The following is a 21,406-nucleotide window of genomic DNA, read 5'->3' as shown; positions in this document are numbered from 1 at the left end:
GTCCTCATTAGTGGCTGGGGCCAGGTCATGGGCAGCTGAGCAGCAGCGGGCTGTAAGGTGAGGATATAACCAGTGTGGAAAAATTAGGGGTGGGGTAATAGGTGCCTATATAAGACTAAACCCAGAATATCTAGATTGTCCCTATAAAATCGGGACAGCTGCTCCCTCAGGCCAGCTGTGAGTGACCCCAGGCACAGCTGGCTCTGCCCCATGTGCTGTAGCAAGAGGGGTCTGGCTGGAGGCTCCTTTGCGCTTGGTCTCTCCGGCTCAGCGATTGCCGCCCCGGCCCCGCCCGCGTCCCACGCGGGCGGCAGCTGGCAGGAGGCGGCAGCGCCGGGGCAGCAGGTTGGTGCGGGGAGCGGGGGCTGGCCGGGTCCGTCCCCGGGCGGGGAACCGCGCGGATGCCGCTGGCCGGGCGGGCTGTGAGCGGGTGGGACCCTCTCCCCGCTGCGGGCCGGGAGCCCCGGCCCCTGGAGCCGGGTTAACGCCACGCCGCGGGGCAGCCAGCCGGGGTTACCCACGACCGCTGCCGCGGGGCACCTGCCGGGGAGGCTGGCTGCGGGGCGCGGCTGGCGGGCGGCCCGCAGGGGGCTCGGGGCTCGGTCCCCGGCCCCGCCGCGGAAAGCGCTGCCCACACAGGCTGCGGGAGCCGGCGGCAACCCTGCGTCCGCAGCCCTGGGGAGCCGGTGGGAACTGCCCCCGCCCCGTGCCATGCCCCCGGCCGCTGTGCCCAGGCCTTCGGGCTGCCCCCTAACCCGGACTCAGACCCCCGCCCTAGCTAGAGGTGGGTCGCGTGCTAGGTGCGGCGGGAGCCCCACGTGCTGGGGCGGTCTTATGCAAGCCGAGGTTGAGTAACAACCTCAGCCGCCTCTACTCTTCGCGTGAGGAGGGCTTTACAATGAGCGGTGATCACAGCCCATGAGTATCCGCCTCCGGGAAACCCGAGCGAGAAAAAGATTCTCGCTCAGTCTGGAGCCAAGCCTCTGAAATTGGAGCTTCCGTTTAAAAGGCATGCAGACTGAACTTCCTTTTTCTAAACCTATTTTCCATCCTAATAGATAATATTAAAAATACCTAAAGCAGCCCACGATTCATTTCTGACAGCAGTTTGTGTTATCAAAAGGAAGAGAAAGCTGCATGAAAACATGTTCAAATGGGATACACTTGATATATACAAAAAGAGAAGATAAGTGGGTAAGATTATTTTCCCTGTCTTTACACGGTGATCACCCAGTGAATACATATTAAAGGGGAGGGTCTCCTGTTGATTTTACTGCTGGCATGATACGTTGTTCTGAATGCAGTGTAGTTGTAGCTGTGTTGGTCCCAGGATATTAGAGAGACATGGTGGGAGAGGTAATATATTTTACTGGACCAACTGCTGGCTCTCTCAGCAACAGAAAGCTGGTCTACTAAAAGATATTACCTCATCTACTTTGTCTCACATTATTCTGTGACTGCCACCTAAACAGTCCAGTTAGCATCTCAAAACTGGAGGTATTGGTTTCCTGATGGAAATGTTAGGTCATCCAGCGTGTGCTATAAAATCTACATTTGAATATCTTGTATTTAAAAGAGGACTTTTATGTGGGGAGAGGGGAAGCCTAAGTCTCTTTTGGATGGTATGGGTATGAGAATCGGGTCACAATATTGGGTCCAGTACTTTTTAAATCAGGCAACATTTTTCTCTGCAAATATCAGAGTGATTATTTTAATGACTGTTTTACTATGCGTGAATTTCTGAGAGAAAATATGCATGTAAGGACCCTTTACTCTGCCTTGGCTCTGTGGTCGGGAAGATCACCTGGGAGAATAGTATCCACAATCACTGTACACTCTCTTGAGCATGGATCACAGAGCTGTGACTCTAGTTAAAATGTACAGAAATTGAACCTGTGACTCAGTTACGTTCTTCTTACAACTCCAAGAAATTACTTTCTTATTCATATGTTTTTTAAGTATATGCAAATACTTCTGGTTGGGACTTTCAAGAAATAATGCTGCTTTGTAGTTATCCACTTGGGTTGTTTTGAAGGTTTTTCTTCTTACTCACAGAAAATACTTAATGAATATAACTTGGGCCCTAATCTTGCAAGTGCATGCCCATGGCTGGACTCCAATGATGTCAGCAGGTCTTTGTGCCTGAGGGTCCGCCCCCTTCAGATAAAGTTTCAGGATCGGGGTCTAAATCTTTAGTAACAGTTAAATGTACAAACACATGTCAAGTGATCCTTTCCTGGAAGGAGTGCCTTTGCTTGCAAAGACTTTAATCCAATTATAGAGCAATTCTCTTTTGATCAGAAGTGAGAAAATTAAGAGGTGTGAATTCTTAAGTGGTGACTAACGGGATTCAGAATACTTTGCAGTTTATAAAAATTGTTAAAAATACATTTCCCTTTTTCCTGGTACGAAATACAAATGGATTTATTTAAAAGGAACAATGTGATATTTTGCCTGCCTATGTGTTGTTCCATTCACGTTGGAGAAACAGGACTCATTCATATTTTACAATTTTGATTCATTTGTCTGGTCAGAGGGCATTCAAAACTCTCCTAGAAAGAAAGCCATTAATATGCAAAATTCATCCTACATGAATTGAAGACTACAGTTCTTTAAAGATTAGATGAGACTAATTCTAGTGTTTTAACTGGATATATCAATATTCAGAGGAATAAAGAGGAAATAAGATGGGGAGCCAGCACTGGGGAATAGTGTGGAATGAGAGAAGTGCAGCTTTGCTCTTGTGGGGAATCTGATAGGAGGAGGAACATTTAAGGCTTGATCTTGCACCACTGAAATCAATTGAAGTTTTGTGTCTGACCTCAGTGAGTGCAGGATTAGGCCCTTAAAGCAGGGGTCCAACTCAGCACACTGAGCAGCAACTTACCTTCACAGTGGTGGATGTTTCTCCTCTCCCTAGTGACAATAACCAGAGGGGGGACCTGCTTTAAGTTGTTTTGTGCCTGTGTGTGGGAGGGATGTCCTGTTTAGAGCTCTCCCACACTGAAGGAAGCTTCCGTGGATTGAAAGAACAGTTTGGAGAGGAGGGGCAGCATGCAGGGAACTGCACTGGAGATTTGGCCAGAGAACAGCAGGAAACCAGCATTCTGTTTCTCAAGGTTTCATTTATGGGGGCACCCCCAACAGTCAGACTACTTGGTACTAAGTACAGATAAGACAGCTGGAGGCTAACATATCTGGTATTAAAAATCTACTCAGTCCGTACAAAAAGTTATAAAGTTTCTGAAATTCCACCCAAAAACGTTTGTCTTTACTTTTTAATGCTCAACATACTCTTTCTGCTCAACGTTCTTGCAGCCATTCACCCTTTCTCATAGCTAAGCACGACTGGTCCTGTTCGATACTTAGAAGGGAAACTTATAAGGAGGAGTTTAAAAAATAAAAGGCAAGCAGGTATTGCAAGATGTAATGCTATTGACTCAGTACATGGCGTTCTTCTGAGCTAATCTCCCAATATTGTGCAGTGGGGTACTGCTCAGCTGGAAGTGGCATCTTCAGTCTGAGATGTGAACCAGTGATCGTTTAAAGATCCTGTGGCCCTTTTCACAAGAATAAGGTGGTTAACCCTAGTGTCCTGCTCCAGTTGTAGTTTTTAGGTAATTATATTCTTCCTAGCTAAAATCCCTTTGTTTAAACTGAAGAAGTTATTCTTCACTCCCCCCCCCCCGCCCCTTTTAATAGAAAACAAGTGCTGTGTAGTGTGACTGGTGCAGAATGGTCCCATTGTTCCATCCCAGAGATGGGTGCATTTCACTAGTGCAGTGGTTTTCAACCTTTTTTTCATTTGTGGATCCCTAAAAAATTTCTAATGGAGGTGCGATCCCTTTGGAAATCTTAGACAGTCTACGGATCCCTAGGGGTCTGTGGACCACAGGTTGAAAACCATTGTTCTATGGTGAAGACAACCTTTCATGGATCCCTTAGATACAGTCTGCAGACCCCAAGGGGTCCGCAGACCAATGCTTTAAAAACCACTGCACTACTGGGTAGGTGATTCCCTCCAATGTACTGCAAATTCGTAAAGCGTGTTGAGAGCCTTCTGGAAGAAAAGTACTATATAAATTTAAATAATGTGTGGAGTGTGCATTAATATAAACTATTGAAATTCAGCTTTGAAGTGTTTTTTTGAAAGCCATTATTGAGGTCTTTCTTTTTATCACCCTCTCTAGTGAAGCATGACATCAACAACATTGTTTTTGTGCAGTATAACAGTATTTCTTTATTCAGTCAAGGCAGGTAAGTTAATCAGTGGATCCTTAAGGGTTTGTTCCTAAATTGGTTCTTTCACACACACTACAGTAATTTTCTTTGAGAGTAGCTGTTTCCAAATATATGTACATCTAAAGATAAGCAATCTTAATAATAGTGGGACTTCTGTGCTTAGGGGATGCAAATGTTTCCATTGCATACTGTCTTAATAACAGTAGAAGTCTTTGAAGCAGAGTGTAATATGCAGCATTCTTGCATATTGAATGCCTTATTGAACAACTTTTGGGGCTTAGCTTTGCTGAATGCGTTCACATTATAATGAAACATACACATGGTCACAAACTGGAAGATATCAACTTTGTAACCAGTTAATCACTTTACTTAGTTATGATAACCTACTTTTCGTAATAGATATAGCTCTGAATTGCATCCATTTTGCTCTGCCCTTCAGCCATGGGCTAACAATCCAGATCTGCTGCTGCTGCTCGTGCTCTCTCTCTCTCTCTCTCTCTCTCTCTCTTTACATTTCTAATAGATCTGGTCTGAATAAGATGCCATTGGGGACAGACAGTTATTGCAGTCTAGTTCGTCTTTTCATAGAATGTTACTAATGCAAAATGTGCACATTTAGTGAAAATAAGAAATAATATATGAATTGCTAGTGTGATCTCCATATATCCTGGTTAATGCCTTGCTTCCTTATCAGATATACCAGCACAAATACATTATTATAATACGATAACCTAAAATGCTTCTTCACTTGATCTAATAGGTGGAACTAGAATTTAGATGTTTGGGGTGGGAGAAATATCTGGTTTTCCCTAACTGTGTTTTTTAATACAATATAGTTGAAGTTAAAAAAATATATAGATGAGATACAGTACGAAAATTTATCTTAAACATATATGCAGTAATACAAGAAATTGTGACTTTGCCTCTACAGTTAGGAAAAAAAAGCTTATTTTTATTAGCATATCATTTGCACAATAACATGCCATATTGTCCATTGTTATCTGATCATGTAACAGTAGTAATAATATCACAGTGATAATGCTACATAATAGCATATATTGCCTTTATATTCTGTTCCTAAATTGCTTTTCAAGCTAAGGGCCAAATCCTCCTATCCAAAAACCTTGCAGCAGGACACAGTCTGATTTTAAAAGAGAAACTCCATGAATTTTTGTTCACTGAGTTTCTAACAGACCATTCTGGTGAGGGTCACAGGTGCCAACTTTCCTTGGCGCCGGTGGGTGCTTACGCTCCCCCTCCCCCACCCCCAGCCTTGCCCCAAATCCACCCACTCCCTGCCCCATTGGACCCCTCCCCAAATCCCCACCCTAGCCCCACCTCTTTCCCGAGCATGCCGCGTTCCTCCTCCTCCCCCCTCTCTCCCACTGCTGTTTTGGATACCACTTAGGGTTTGGTGGCAGAAAGGAGCCTATTCCAATACCCTTTATGTTCTTTATAGCCAGATCAGGTCAATATTTGCATGTGTTTCATACCCTCCACATTTAAAAGGGGAAGGATTGCTTTGGCTCTATAGGCACAGAAATGACGACTTCACCCACCACTAAAATACAGCCCTCTGTCACAAGCTGTAGCAACAGTTTAACAGCACACAGTACTACAGAAAAAATGTGAAGTAGAGCATGAGGAAGAAAACCATGTCCAGCTGAAACAAAAGGAATTTTAGATGAGCAACATGTAGTGATTGAGTTTGAAATATGACCATAAAACCAGAGTTGACACTTCTAAGTAAAGGTTCATAGGGTAGGATTTTTCAAAAATGCTCACCTCTAGGCTAATTCTGCTCCCATTGAATCCCAGTGGGAGCAGAAGTAGGCCAATACTGAGTGCTTTTAAAAATCATACCCTTCATACTCATGAGAAGGTGGCTGAGTGGAAATCCCTTGATATGTGTACAATTTATACTTTCATCTTCAAACTAGATGCTTTTACATACAGAAAAATGGGAACGTACATTATTCTTTCTTGATGGCTTATTTCAGATGAAGAAGCTAAGTTAAGAAACAAAGTAAGAACAAATAAGAAGTCTGTCTGTGTGTGTGTGTGTGTCAGAGAAAACAATGATTCACTAACATTCTGCATCTAAGATGAAACACAAAAATGGCAGCCCTGCAGTAGGGATTTGCCCACATTTAAAGTTGAGGCATGCAGAACACAGAATATTTCATTTCAGTTGCCTAGCTATATCCACCACGTTGTCTGAGTATGCTTGCGTGGTATCTTCCAGTCTGAAGATGAATAACAGTAGTTCTCTCTCCTGTAATTGAATTAAGGATGAATGTTGAAATTGTAGTAAACTTTGTCAACATAGTTAAGAAACAAAACTCAAATTTTTTTTCACAATTTTTAAGCTCTTCTCTTGTTTTTCATTTTGTCTTCCTTTAGAGGAATGCAAAGTCTATGATGTGAATGATGTGTTTCTTAAGCAAAATTTTGTACATGATGGACAGCCACTTGCTGTCAACTGTTCAGTAGATAAAACACTGAATTTTGAAAACACAGACTACAACTTGACTTGGTACAAAACTGGTAGCCAAATATCTGTGGCTAAAGACAAACATTCCAGAATTCACCAGCAAAAGAACTTCATTTGGTTTCTCCCTGCAACTTTAGAAGATTCAGGATCCTATGAATGTGTTATAAGGTAAAGAAAAAAAAGTTATATGACTGCAGAAGTAAGCTGCAAAGTTGTGTGTAGGGTTTTTTGGTTTTGCTTTTTTTGTGGGGGGTGCGTGTGATAATCAGTGTATAGTTACATTTCTTCATAAGTACTTCTGTGGAGGGAATTAATACAATAGAGGGCATGTTCTTAATATTTTTACTCTTTCAAGATGGGCCAAATATAGGATGGTCAGCTTACTATAGAAACTACAGACTTCCAAACCCCTCCTCTAAAAGAAGCTGCATGTCTTGAAGTTGTGAGGCTATACACGTGGATAATATGATAAATAGTTTAATTCAGCTATTTTATGTTCCATTGCAGGAATTTATCAAGCTGCAGAAAAATGTATATGAACCTAATAGTTTTCAAGAATATTTATGGTTTATGCTTTAATGAAAAATTTGCCATCGGGGAGGAGATACTAACATCGTCAAATGCTAAGGTTGTGTGTCCTCATTTGGATTATTTCAGAGATGAGGAGAATACTTTGCCCCTTCAGTGGTATAAGGTAAAAATAGTACTTTTATGTGGTCATAACTCCTTGATATGTAAACTATAGTCAGTGTTTTTAAATATCAGTCACTGATGTTTATGAATGGCAATGGAAAAACTACAGCATTTTTTAAATGTGAGAGGAGCTTTTGCAAAATAAACTGAGAAAAGGTGACAATTACCCTTTATCTTTTTAAAAAAAACACCAAGGAGTCCGGTGGCACCTTAAAGACTGACAGATGTATTTGGGCACAAGTTTTCATGGGTAAAAAACCACTTCTTCAGATGCCCATGAAATCTTATGCCCAAGTAAATCTGTTAGTCTTTAAGGTGCCACCGGACTCCTTGGTGTTTTTGTGGATACAGACTAACATGGCTACCCCCTGATACTTGGCACCTTTAGCTTTTGTTTTCTCTAAAGGCACGTACTAGTTAGAGACCCCCTACCTTTTGGTCTGTGCCTTTTATTTATGAATTATGGATCAGAAATTGAACTCAAATTTGGGCCACTGAACCACATAGCCAGGAGGTGCCACAGACTTACTTTCTAGTGAAGTATAACTGCCTTGAATATAATTTCCTTGTGAAAACAAATTTAGTAAACAATGTTCTCATCTTTCATAAAGGGAAGGTATCTGGTGTAGGGTTGCTATGCTCCCTCTTATGTAAAGGCTGCTTCACACTTCCCATTATAAAATTATGTTACGCAGTCAAAATGGCAGTGGTTGTTGCAGCTCTTTCCCCCATCCAGATATTCTTTGGCCTTGCAAAGAAGGTGTGCTGGGCTGAGAGCCAAGTGATCATGATATTGGGGTAAAAGTTGGGAAGCTTGAGTCACAAGTCCATCCAATTTGGGCGTAATCAATTTTGGCCTTTATTTATTGTCACTTATAGTGTCTGGACATACATTTATGCCAGACAAATAATAACAGACAAAATGGAGTGGGCAAAGGGCTCAAGTTACCACATTCTGGGGCACCAGAAGTCCTCCTAGAATTCTTGATGGTCATTGTTTCCCTGATCTCTTCAGTCCTGTCCTTCAATTTCTGGTCTGGTGGTTCTCCAGTTTGGACCCTGGTTCAGTTAGGTTTTTTATACGTTTCTGCATTACAGATTACTTAATATTTATCCAATTGGCTTTTAACAAATCAACCCTTTGGGTTTTAAATGACCCATGCATTGTACATGCCCAAATTCAGGTGCCCTGGTTTTGCAGTTTTGGTGTCATGTTGTTTTTGTGTCCCCCTACCCTGGATCTTCTCTTTAAAAAAGGCTTCTTCTTGTTACAGGATTGTGTGTTTTTTACCCCCAGACTTCCCGCACAACATGTTACCTTTGTTTTGTTGGCAATAAAATCATTTTAAGCAAATCATAAATTCTGTATAAAGGAATTGCCAAAGCCACACTTATTCCAGCAAGGCCTTGACCTAAGTGTTACCTCATTTGTACTTATTCACAACTCATAATTACAAATGATTAAAAACATAGCTATCAAAGCTCCTAATCTTACCATTAATAATTCTTCATTTTATATTTCAATGTTATAAGTGAGTATGTTATTCCCTTCTACCTTTTAATCTATTAGAAAGGGTGGTTATGGAAAACATGATGATTCTTTAATGTTAGCATTTCTTATTTTCTTTAAAACATGGGTTTTTCATTCAAAGTCCAGTTTTGTTGGTGAATCATTAAAATAAAAAAACTACTTTAAAATTTTTCCTGTGAATGCATTTTGAGGGGAGTTTCAGTTTTAGGACCTTGATATGTACACCTCTACCCCAATATAACGCAACCCGATATAACACGAATTCAGATATAATGCGGTAAAGCAGCACTCCAGGGAGCAGGGCTGCACACGCCGGTGGATCAAAGCAAGTTCGGTATAACGCGGTTTCACCTATAACGTGGTAAGATTTTTTGACTCCCGAGGACAGCGTTATATCAGGGTAGAGGTGTAGTTGCTTTTAATGGTTCTCCAACAATGAGTTCTAGACTCCTTTTTTTTTCTACGCTGGTGTTTGGTGTCCTGTACAAGCCTTATTAGTGAGCAAGGATTCATACCTGCTTGAGAAGTTACACAAGGGTCAATTCTGAAAACTCAGGGAACATATTTAAAAAATTATATAATACACAGCTTAATGAAAGTGTATCTATACATCTGGGTGTAGTTCTTAGAGTATCCAAAAATACATAAAATGAATAAGTCATACAATACATATAGTACATAATCAGTGATAACCCAAATTTAGATTAATAACTCTAAAGATACAGTTTAGATATTAATATCCAAATATTCGGGTACATCATTCATGAAAAAGTTATACAGAAAGTTGGTTGTGGAAAGCAAATATAGCAATGAGAGAAAATTGTCCCTCAGTCATTGAGAAATTAGGATAGGTCATCCCTTAAAAAATACAATCCATCAGGGAAGTATTTCAGTTACTTTCCTGACTTCACTGCTCATCGGCACTCCAGCTCATCTCTTCTGGTATTGCCAGTGTTCTGTGATGTGGTCTAGATAGATGTTCCTCAACCATCTGATGGCATCTGACATCATGAGTTGCTGCGTCAGTCAAGAGTAGTGTTCACCAATTCTCTCAACACTCGCACAATACTAAGGTTCCAGGCACCCAGAGCTCCGACAATCAGTGCGTGAGTTTGAACCTCGTAGTCCCTAGCTCTCAAGGTTTTGTCCAGAGTGATGTATTTCTCCAGCTTCTGAGATCGGGCATCATGGAAGGCCAGGGTCCGGTTTTCAAAGGGACCTGTAACATCCATCATGATGATCTTCTTCCGTTCCTTGTTGATGATGATGCTGTCTGGTTGCAGTTGGCTGTCCATTCTGGGGATGGTAGAGTTTACAGCCACCTCCCTAGGGATGGCGGGATGGCTCTGACTAGGCAATTCTGGATGGCACTGTGTCACAGATGCCAAGCTCTGGAATGGGGCTTGCAGCTACACAGGGCGTATGGTAGTGTCCCATTGGCATAGCCGCACTTCCTGCATTGCTTGTCCTGATTCCCGTGGCAGATGGCTCAGTTCAGTGGGACGCAGTTGAGCCGGGTCCTGTGGATGAACCTCCAGTTGCCAAATTGGGTGAAACTGCCCCCAGAGTGGTTGCTGGCATCCCACTTTCACGTCACCTCAAAGGCCTTGCCCTGGTATGGCTTCCGTTTCAGGTTTTCTATGTACTGACAGCAGATGGCATCCTTCAGGGTCCTCTCCAGCATGGTTCTAGCTCTCGGAGTGATGATTGTGTGCTCTGTATTTTTCACCTGTGGCACTAGGACTCCCAGCTCCTGGCATTCCTCGCACCACATCCAGTGCCAGCTGATATGTTCTCCAGTCATTGCATAGCATTGCAGGTACGAGTCCAGAATGAAGCAGTCTCCCCCTTCTCTTCCAAATTTGCCTTCCAGTGAGTCGCTCAAGTAGGTGGTGACATCTTGGTTGGAAGGGGTCCTGGCTATTCACCTCCTGATGATGTCATGCATAGCACTTTCCACGAAGTTCCTCACCATTGCACCCAGGCACATCAGAAGGCGTGAGTGATCACTGCAACATTTGACAGATCACCCATTCAAGGGACTTTGGTGCCTCTCTGCCTGTGCGAGATGTACATCAGTTCATTGCTGGCCCTCTGGGGAAGAAACATCCACTTCTTTACTAGCTGCCTGAAGGTGCTGTCCGTCTTGTTAAGAGGTACCTTCACCATTGCAGAACCCCTCAGGACAAATGAAATATGGGGGATCAGGAAGATGTTCAAGGCGTTGATCTTCTGCCATGGTGTCAGTAGAGAGGAGTCGATCCTCGTAGGATCTCCGGGATGGTATCCTCAGGTGTCTGCTGGATGCAGAAACCCATGACTACATCTCTAATATGGCAGATTCAAATCTTTTCCTTTTTTCCACATTGCCTACTAGAAGGAATGTACTAGATCTGTGTGCTTGGCTGTGCAACCTGTAAAATGGGGCTACTGCTGCATATGTAGCCCGCCATTCCCATGTGCTACATGACTTCCTCCAGTGGCTGGTACACAACATGTTCCTGCTCCTTGCTGTTAGTCCTTTAGCTTAAGTGGTAGAAATCTGTGTGGCAGTTTTGAGCGTGAGGAGTTCAAGCTATCTTGACTATTTATGAAGGGGACTGTTACAGTTGTACATAATAGAAATTGTTTTTTTCTTAACTAAACAGTCCTTGGTTATGACATAATAAAAATACATTAAAAGAATGCTGGTAAAGTTGTCTAGCACTCAAAAAACAGGAAATGCCAGAAAGTCCTGTGATCTAATCCTACCTCTGCCACTGTCTGACTTTGGCAAGTTCCTTTGTCTTCCTTTCTCCATTTCCCAAACTGTTAAATCTGAATAATAATAATTATCCACCTTCCTTGCAGGAGTGTTGTGAGGATGGATTAATGTCTGCGCAATCCAAAGCTCCATTTAAAAAAAAGTTAAGTACTCTGAAAAATCAGGTACAAGGTATGTCAGGGTGGGTGCCCGATCATTGAGGTACCCTAAATTAGTGGACATTTCTGCAAATTCTGGCCTCTCCCTGCTTTAATTCCCCCTCTGTAAAATGAGTTATTGTAAGTAAGCCTGTCTGTGGACAGACCTGGAGTTTGTTTGAATCGCAACCTCAGAGCCTAGGGAAATGTTTGTCTTTTTCCATGACAAACCAGGGAGACTATCCCAGCTTCATGGTCCAGAAAAAGTTTAGGCAAGCCCTGGAGGGACATGATATTGTATTCCATCTGTGATTTAACAGAGCATTGTAATTGTGTTTAGGAGTGTAAGCTGCTTGAAGAGGAAAGGTTTGTCTCTTCCAATGATTACCTTGTGATTAAAAATGCAACTCTACATGACAAAGGAAACTATACATGCAGAACATCATATACTTACAAGGGAAAACAATATAACATTTCACGAGACATTAGTCTAACTGTGACAGGTATAACCTTTTATTTTTTATGTCATTGTACTTCAAGAATACTACCCAGATTCTCAACTACAGCTAAAGAACAACACAGCGTGTGTGTGTGTGTGTGTGTGTGTGAGAGAGAGAGATGGTGGCTTACACTTCACTTTTGTATTCTTGTGGTCCTGCTGCCATTGTGTTGAGGGTTGATCCCCTTGTGCCAAGATAGAGCAGCCCCAGAGCTTAAAGAGGAGAGAAGAGTAAATTAACCTAAAGTAGCAAACAAAAACATCAAGGGCTTGGCCATTGCATTTTAATATTGATCACTATCTATTCAGAAGTCACTGTTTGCATGTCTTTCTTTAAGGCATTCTTTGGGAATGTCATCACTGTGGTAGTGTAGCACTTACTATATGCTGCAGCTGCCATTGAATTTCTGAAATAACTTTTGCTTTTTTGTTTAGTGAGTCCACTGAACACACCACCAGCAATATTTTACCCAAGAAACAATTCCATTGAAGTAGAAGTCGGTAAGCAAGTTTCCTTACAACAAGATGATGATGTGTGTCCTAAACAGAATTTAGACTCAAGAGGATTTCCAAGTGCCGTTTGCTTAGTCATATCCTCCTTTACAGCAAAAGTGCCCCTTATGCAACAAAAAACTACTAAGGGTGTGTCTACACAACAGCTGGGCTGATGCTTTCCAGAGTGGGTAGACAGACACAGTAGCTTTGATCGAGCTAGCATGCTAAAAATAGCAGTGTGGCCGCAGTGGCATGGACTAGCTGCCTGAGTTTAATTCTTCCCAACCCCCTGGGTACATACTCGGGTGGTTAGCCCAAGCTGCTACAGCCATGCTGCTGTTTTTAACAGGCTGCCTCAAGCAGAGGTAGTGCATGTCTGTCTATCTGCGCTGGGAATCACCTTCTCAGCTACTGTGTAGACAAACCTTTAGTGGCCAGGAAACTCCATGAGATTCAGCTCAGAAGGTCTCTCATATAGTACCTTCCTGAAGGAGAAGAGGGTGGAACAGACAAGAGGTTTGACCTTCCAAACCCTAGGAAATGTCTAGGGAATTTTTTTGAGAGGCAGAGGAAGTTGTATGGAGCAATGTTGCTTTCCCCAGCCTTCTCCTTCACTGTAGCACAGCTCCTTCTGTGCTCTTTGGAAGTGGCTGCTCCAGAATGCCTACAGATGTGGAAACCCCTGTGAAACCTTTGGGTGGCTGATGCCATACAGAATGCCTATTCCCTCCTGGATTCAGCTTATTCTGGCCCAGCCAGTCCCCTTCCTAATCTGCAGATCCTGGAACTTGTACATTTGGGTCAGAGGGGTTTCTATGAAATGGAGTGGGAAGGCATGGAGAGTGTAGTGTGGAGCTGCTGTTGCTTTGCCCATCCTCTGCTCCTTCCATGCCTGCAGCTGACTTCCAATGGATATAGCATTCTTATATGTATTAGTGTAAGGAATTGTATAGCCCTTAACTACAATATAGTTATTTAAATTGCCATTTTGTAACACTGTCTTGTAGGCTCACGCGTCATAGTGGACTGCAATGTAACAGGCGCTGAAGTGTTTCAGGTGTACTGGACAGTCAACGACACATACATTGATATATATTACAAGAGTAGAATTTTTGAAGAGGAAGATTATGAGTAAGTATACTTCCAGATCAGAATGTATTGAATTCTCAGCTAAAATCTTGTATAATTTCTCTGTTTTGTTTGAATCAGCTATGAAAATTTACTGTTACACAAATAAACACACATTTGTGATCTAATTATGGGTAGGGCTGGTAGCACTGCCTTTTACTAAGGTTCCCAACACTTCCAGTTAGAAGACCTTGTTTTCCGTTGCTTAGTACTTTGCCAAACTTTAATGGTTTGTGCTGAAATTTTACAAGCTGATTTTTTTTTTCCTTTTAATTCCAGTCAAAATGGTTCTGACATTTCTGAGAATGAGATTGGGGCAAAATGATTTCTTTTTACCCAATGTTACAAAATTCTGGCAACCTTTTGTTTGAAATGCTCTAGGGCCCATATGCTTTGAAGCAGGGGCTTTAAATTTGGCTGGGGGTAGCCTCTGTGTCAGGGATGCGTATTTTGCCATCCCCATGAAAATCTGCTTAAATTTGGCTAAATTATGAGACTGGGAAACTTCTTAGATTTTACAGGTAAATTTCCCCAAAGATTCCATCCACATGGAACATGCTTCAGCCAAGGGCTCAGCAGGACTTTCCCTGCACTTGCAGCTCTGGGATGCTGCCCGGTCTGGGTCTGGGCACCTGAATTGAGAGCAGGGAGAATCCCCATTCTGTGCTCTCTGACTACACCCTTCACCCCCACCTCATTGGGCCCAGGCAGTGTGAGAGAGGAAGCTGCCTGATTCAAATGCAGGGGGGACTACACCCAGACATGTAGGGGTTAGACAGGGACAAGGAACATTTGGGAGGCAGAAATTGTGACTGGAGGCTGGCAGGGAGGGGCTGAGGGAAACAGGGACTTGGGGTGGGCAAGGAGGTTAGAACTGGGAGCTGGACAGGTAAATCAGGTAGAATGTGGAGACCGTAGGTGTGGGGAGGACTGAGATTGTATGAAGAGCTAGGGGAAGATTGGGACTTTCTGAGCAAGGAGACTGAGAACCAGCGGGGTGAGGAGAGGTGGTGGCAAGGAGGGGAAACAGATCTGATGATGAGTCTGGGTACAGGATCTGAACTGGGACTGGCTGAGAAAAGAGACTAGGACAAGGAGCTGGGTGTCGGGGAGGAATTGGGGGAGGAGGTGACTGGGTGCCAGGGTTGGGGAGACAGATGGAGCAGATGAGGAGCTGGGATGGGGAACTGGGACTGGCTGGGTAAAGGGACTGGGATTGGGCGGGAGGACTGGGGCTGGGACAGAGTCTTAGGTTCCTCAAATTGGGCACCCCAAATTAGTGGACACTTTTTGACCTCAATCCTTCTGTGCTTCAGTTTGCAAAAAAATCTGCAAAACGGGGCTTCCACCACCCCCTCATCTCATGGGGGCTTTGTGAAGATAAATGAATTAATGTTTATGAAGTACTCAGATACTGTAATGAAGAAAAGCCATAGTAATTTCCTTGTGGGATTTTCTAATTCTATCTTCAGAGTGTGGTCTGGATAGTGTGTGGTAAATAGGGTTACACATTGAACAACAAGGAGAAAATGAAATATTGAATAGTTGCTCACTAAGTGAGCACCATCCATCCTGTGCACTGAATGACGGATGGTCCTGTGGAAATACAGTAAGTGATCATGTAACTAAAGACTGTATCATAATGCAGCCATAGAGGGGGCCCAGATTAAGGTTGTGCAGTCATAATTCTGGCATTTCCTAACTTTTGACCTTACAACCTCAATAATATTCTTTTAGTTTATGGATTTTATTGTATGTGATAGATAATTAATCCACAGATCCCTGAGGTATAAGCTCTATAACCTTCATTTTTGAATATATTTAAATAATTAGTTGACATTTCAAATGGTAAATAGAATATTTTCAGTAATAAACATTAGTTGGATAAGCAGATAGGTTCTTTAATGTGAGAGATGTAATATGAAATTAACAAGATAAATTATATCCCCCATTCTCCCAGTACTAAAAAGTTACAGTTTCTAATGCAACATTTACCCTGCCACACTTTACAAACCAAAGGTGTGATAAGGTTAGCACCATGGGGGCCTTGGAAAATACCATGGGGAAGAATTTGTGCTGGGCCTCTTAAAAGTGCAGCACAAACCTCCCAGCCCAGGGTGGGGAGGACTAAGCCCTCCTAATTCTGTGCTACTCCTGGGGCTGAAATGGCAGTTGTGCCTGAACGTTCAATGGGTGATGGTACTCCCAGAATCGTATTAGTGTTATGGTCCCACATCCTCTAGCTCCAGCCCCACCCCTGGCACATTTCCTGCACCAGGCTTGCAGTGAGAGGGAAGAGGGACCTTGTGTGGCAGCCTGTAGCTGCCTTATGTGTACTTATGCTGGGGGGGCGTTCTCCCCCAGCCATCTCTGTGGCCTCTACAGCTGTATCCACAGAGTTCAAAGACATTCAAAGCTCTAATACAATCCTTTCCCTACATTCATGTTTTTGCAAGCTGAAATGTACCCGTAAGTATAATGTATAAAGCAAATATTTTATACAAGTAGCCTATAGAAACTGTGTATGCTTTTGAGTAAACGGTGCACCAACTGTGTTTATATAAGGATGTCTCCCGATCTCCATCCTGCTTGTTAGAGATAGACGAAGTGTCATGAAGATTCCCTTATAGAGTCCAGCTATCCATCAGTTCTGAAAAGAATCTGATATATGGTCATAGAGTTGAAGATCAGTGACTATTGTGATTGCTAGCGAAGAAACCACTTCAGTAAGGATTGAGTTGTTTTTATTACTGTGTTTGCTACCTTTTGGATAGAGAAGAAACTTTCTTTGATGGACGCCCTCTCACTACGGTGAGGCTCAACATTTCTGAAGTGAATAGCGAGGATTACGAACATCGCTTTGTCTGCCATGCTTTGAATTCCTTTGGTCAAGTTGCAACATATATAGCATTAAAACACAGAGGTAACCCATTATTGGATACATTTGACTTGACTTTCCCAGGAAGAGTTGGATACTGTGCTCAGATACCACAATGATGGGAGTCATATAAGTATGTAGATAGATAAACTGCTTTTCCTTATGATTAACCTTAAGATGTGTGAGCTGGGGTGGGGGCAGGAATGAGAGGGGAAGGTAGGGTGTGTGTGTTTGTAGAAATTGGAGGGGAGCATATGAAGATTTAGGAGATTAGATTAATAAAAGGGCTGAATGTACACACTGTGAAGGGAAATTTTAAACAGCAGAGTTTGGAGGGATTTCTACATTAGAGTAAATTATGAGAAGCTTTCAAGGAATAGAAATGAAGGAGCAAGGTTCAAAACTACTCTGCCGTATGTTGGATGATCAAAAATTGAGGCATTCAGAAATTTGAGCCTAAATGACTTGCTGATGGCCATACACTGAGTCAGTGACAATGTTTGGAATAGAAATTGAGTCTCCTGACTCACTCACTGTCTTACACACTAACCATCAGAAATCCTCAACCTGGACTACACACAATCAATCAATCATAGTGGATCAAATTTAGGGGTTACTTTTGAAAATTTGTGTATTAATTTCTTTGTGCCAAGATTTCTTTATCTATAAACTACTGCTAACACTATTTAACTTAGAGAGCTGTTATGAGGATTTATTCATGCCAGTAAAGAGCATTCACATCCTCCTGTAGCAGGTGTTATGAAAACATAAAATGTTAATTATTTTCCTGTGTATTAGATGCTCTACTTGTTGCTTTGCCCAACCAATAATTGATATGGTTGCTCTATAGTAATACATATGTATAGTTTCTTTTTATTAAAAAAATGAGAATATAGAAACGTAGCTTTTGAATATTACTACAGTTGTTTGAAAGTTCAAAGTTGGACAAATTCCACAGTTTCTTCTTTTTTTCTTTTACTGATGCAGTGGTAGATTTTCACAAATCACTGACTGGAGGATTCATTGCATTGCTGCTTTTAACAGTTGTTACTTTATTAATCTTCAAGCTTTTCAAGATTGACATTGTGCTCTGGTATCGTAGTTCTTGCTGTGCTCTTGTAAAGAAAGAAGGTATGTCAGAGCAGCCAGTTTGCTACCTTTTTATATTGATTCCTGTAACTTGCACAAGAGTGTTTAGGAAGGTCTTTTGATGATGGGGAAGAAACAACCTCCATGGTAGAACTTGTTTAGAATTTTCTAAAGAAATTGGAGCGTGTTTTCAAAGATGCAAGGTGAAAAGATGTCTGAAAACACTGAAATGAGTGAGTAAAATGCATAAAATACTAAGATGATGAACAATTGGAAGTCTCTGTGGCAATGATGGTTAGGTGGTTCAACCAGAAATCCATGCTTTCCCCAGATTGCTGTCTGCTTTGCTAAAAAATGCACCTTGTTTTGCCAGAAGCTCTGTAGCTTACCTGTTGGTGACCAGTAGATGTCACCAGAGCAACATACTGCCATTTAGCAGCAATGGTACTGTCCAAGGTTAAAACTGAAATATTTTTTTTTAGAAAGCTTTGTATAGGAGAGGCAATATGAGATTTTGCCTGGAATGTTTCTTTTGAAAATCAGACTCTCAGACTTTTCTCAAGGTGAGAGCATTGTCGACCAGTTCCTCTTTTTATCCATCCCCTTCCTTTTAGAAGCTGAAAGCTATGAGAGGCAGGTGCCAAAGGGGGAAAAAGTGCCACCACTGCCCCATTCCTTGATTTCATTTGACAAAAATTTCCAGTATTTCAATGAAAAAACAAAATTTGGGGTTTTGGTAAAACAATTAATTTTTTTTGTACTCAAAATGATTTTTGAAAAGCATTCAAACATTTTTGTTTGTTTTGTTTATGAAAAAATTATAATTTTTTTGGGTGGGAAACTTCTACCAAATCTAAACCCCAACATGTTCTCAAATTTTCTGCTGACAAATATTTGGCATTTCCTACCAGCTCAGGTGTTCAGCCAATGGCAGCATGGCTCTCTGGCATGCCACACTGTCAGGCAGGAGGAGGGCTGGAGAGCGTTCTGGAGGAGGTAGGTATGCGTTGTGGATGTCTACCTAGGACCTGTGGGGCTGGGACTTCTTTCCCTGCAGATCATAGGGTGCTGTGCCCAATCCACCTGGTGACAAACCCCTCATCCATGAGAAGAGAATGAGTTAGATCTATGCCTGGTCATCCATCCTTCATTTTAGAGCATTTCATCCCCTTTCCTGGTTGTTTGCCAGAGGATTTTAAATGCTAAACAATTAAAAATTGTAATAAAGGTAGGGTTTTTTTAAAGGAGTCTCTTGCTCTTTCTTTATAGCTTCAGATGGGAAGATCTATGATGCATATGTCATGTATCCAAAAACCAGTGGGGTGAGATGTGTCTATACCCTGAACAACTTTGTTCTGAGAATACTGCCTGAGGTCTTAGAGAGACAGTGTGGATATAATCTTTTTATACTTGGAAGGGATGATTTACTGGGGGAAGGTATGTTAAAAACAGCAAAATTAATGTTACCCTGGCTATGTTTCTTTTTGACATGTTGTTCTAAGATTTGTTGTGTATGCTGGTGATGAAAAAAACAATGTGAGACTGACTAATTTTGTAAACTTAGTTTAGCTGAATTGACTATACCATTGCTGATTTTTAAGGATGAGGGACTTGGAGCAACTATTCCTTACGAAGAATTCCCTCTTCTGAGACAGAAATACAAGATGGCTATTATTTAATTTAAAAAAAAATCAAGTGAGAATAACAAGGATACCAAAGAATTGATGATAATAATAAATAATAATAATAATAATAATCTAGTTTTTATGTAGAGCTTTCCATCAGTAGATTTCAAAGAGCTTTGCAAAGCAGGTAAGAACCCCCCATTTTACAGATGGGGAAACTGTGAGGCACAGAGTGGTGAAGTGACTTGCCTAAGGTCAACCAGCAGGCCAATGGGCAAACTGGAAGTAGAACCCAGGTCTTCTGAGTCCCAGTACAGTGCTCTATCCACCAGGGAACACTGCCTCCCACCATTGCCATTAGTGGGTTTTGTGGTGTGGATGTCTGTTCAATGAGACCTAGACTACAAACTCATTTCACACAGGTTACTGACCAGCTCTCAGGTAGAAACCACTTTTGATCGCTGCTGAAGTGAACTGGATTTGAACTAACAATCTGTTTGATAAAAGGTTCTATACTCTACTAATCCTCTGAGCGAGCCACTGCCCCATAAGTCTGTACTTTTAAAATAATGAGGGACGTTTTGCATAAGTTGAAACTTTTCTATGGCTACTTTGATCATTCTTGCATTACTTACAGCTGTGGTCAATGTTATTGATGAAACCATCAAACGAAGCAGAAGACTGATGATAATTTTAGAATCCGAAGCAGCGAGTTACAATGTGTTAGAAGATACCTTTGAACAGCAACTGGCTGTGTACAACGCTCTTATCCGTGATGAAATAAAAATTATTCTGATTGAACTAGATAAAATACAGGACTACACGAACATGCCAGAATCCATCAAATACATTAAACAAAAGCATGGGGCCATCAGGTGGAAAGCGGACTTCACAGAGAAAACTCCCTCAGCAAATACAAAGTTCTGGAAAAATGTGAGATACCGAATGCCACCCAGACAAACAGTGTCTTCCTTGGCTCCAAAAACTTTCAGCTATTCTGCAGCAACAGAAAGATGATGATGTCGTATTTTAATGGCACAGACCAGCTCACTTTAAAATATTTACTATTTGTCTTCAGAAGCTTCTAGTGTGTATTACCAACTGATCACCTCACACACTTAAATGTTTTCAAGATTAAAAAGACCCCCTACAACATAATTCAGTTGCCACTATGCCATGGTGCTGATATTGGGAGGTATCTGAATCGTTGTCTCAGTATCTCGGATATTTAAAGCGGACATGTAGCAAATGCCGTGGCACATAATGTTTGCAATTTCTTAAAAGAAACCTTATTGCAGAGAAGTGGTTTTTTTTTTTAAAAAAAATTGAGGTTAAATAACAAATACAATTAAATGAACATTCATTATGTCTAGATTTTTATACTGTGGTTCTGTTGAGGGTTTTTTTTTTTTGCTGAAAATAATTTGATCTGATTGCGGTACTTGCAAACTCAAGTCATACCTTTTTTCCTCATTTCACACGCCTCCCTTTTATTTTCGTCTCTTTTCTTGCTCTTTAAAGACATTTTGTTTTTCTAAACCTTCTTTCACCTGAGATTCTTGAAATGGTTTGAACTTATTTAATTATTATTTACAATTATTGCGGCATCTACAGTTGTTATTTATTCATATTGCGATAGTATCTCTGGGCCCTAGTCATGGATCAATGCCCCATTGTGTTAGGTGTTGTACAAAGCTACCGTGAGTTAGGTAGCCATTATTTACCCAAGCAAGTGAATCAGTAAGCCTGTGCCATACCAGGGAATAGAACCCAGGTGTCCTGCTTCCTTCTCCTGTGCTGTAGTCCTAAGAAACCCTCCCCCCTGCCCTCC

General features: G+C 41.8%; 1 protein-coding gene across 1 annotated transcript; it reads left to right on the top strand.

Annotated features, from left to right (window-relative positions):
- The first annotated feature begins 276 nt into the window (after nucleotides 1-276).
- Nucleotides 277-20,809, top strand: LOC140905030 (interleukin-1 receptor type 1). The gene is made up of 12 exons (XM_073327545.2): nucleotides 277-345; nucleotides 1,059-1,194; nucleotides 4,191-4,257; nucleotides 6,646-6,904; nucleotides 7,244-7,430; nucleotides 12,202-12,364; nucleotides 12,796-12,861; nucleotides 13,863-13,986; nucleotides 16,758-16,906; nucleotides 17,849-17,992; nucleotides 19,220-19,387; nucleotides 20,213-20,809. The coding sequence occupies exons 3-12, from the start codon at nucleotides 4,197-4,199 to the stop codon at nucleotides 20,590-20,592; spliced, it is 1,701 nt and encodes a 566-aa protein (XP_073183646.2). The 5' UTR covers nucleotides 277-345; nucleotides 1,059-1,194; nucleotides 4,191-4,196; the 3' UTR covers nucleotides 20,593-20,809.
- Nucleotides 20,810-21,406: the final 597 nt, after the last annotated feature.

This window comes from Lepidochelys kempii, chromosome 1, assembly GCF_965140285.1.
Source record: "Lepidochelys kempii isolate rLepKem1 chromosome 1, rLepKem1.hap1, whole genome shotgun sequence".
NCBI lineage: Eukaryota > Metazoa > Chordata > Testudines > Cheloniidae > Lepidochelys > Lepidochelys kempii.
The sequence above is the reverse complement of the archived record's forward strand: the minus strand, read 5'-3'. Positions and strand labels throughout refer to the sequence as shown.

What these genes read in the sequence shown, in the direction of transcription:
- LOC140905030 (XM_073327545.2), top strand. Translation starts at nt 4,197, where the DNA reads ATGACATCAACAACATTGTTTTTGTGCAGTATAACAGTATTTCTTTAT. An exon ending in TCTTTATTCAGTCAAGGCAG is followed by an intron (nt 4,258 to 6,645) that starts GTAAGTTAATCA and finishes GTCTTCCTTTAG; the next exon opens with AGGAATGCAAAGTCTATGAT. An exon ending in TTCCATTGAAGTAGAAGTCG is followed by an intron (nt 12,862 to 13,862) that starts GTAAGCAAGTTT and finishes ACTGTCTTGTAG; the next exon opens with GCTCACGCGTCATAGTGGAC.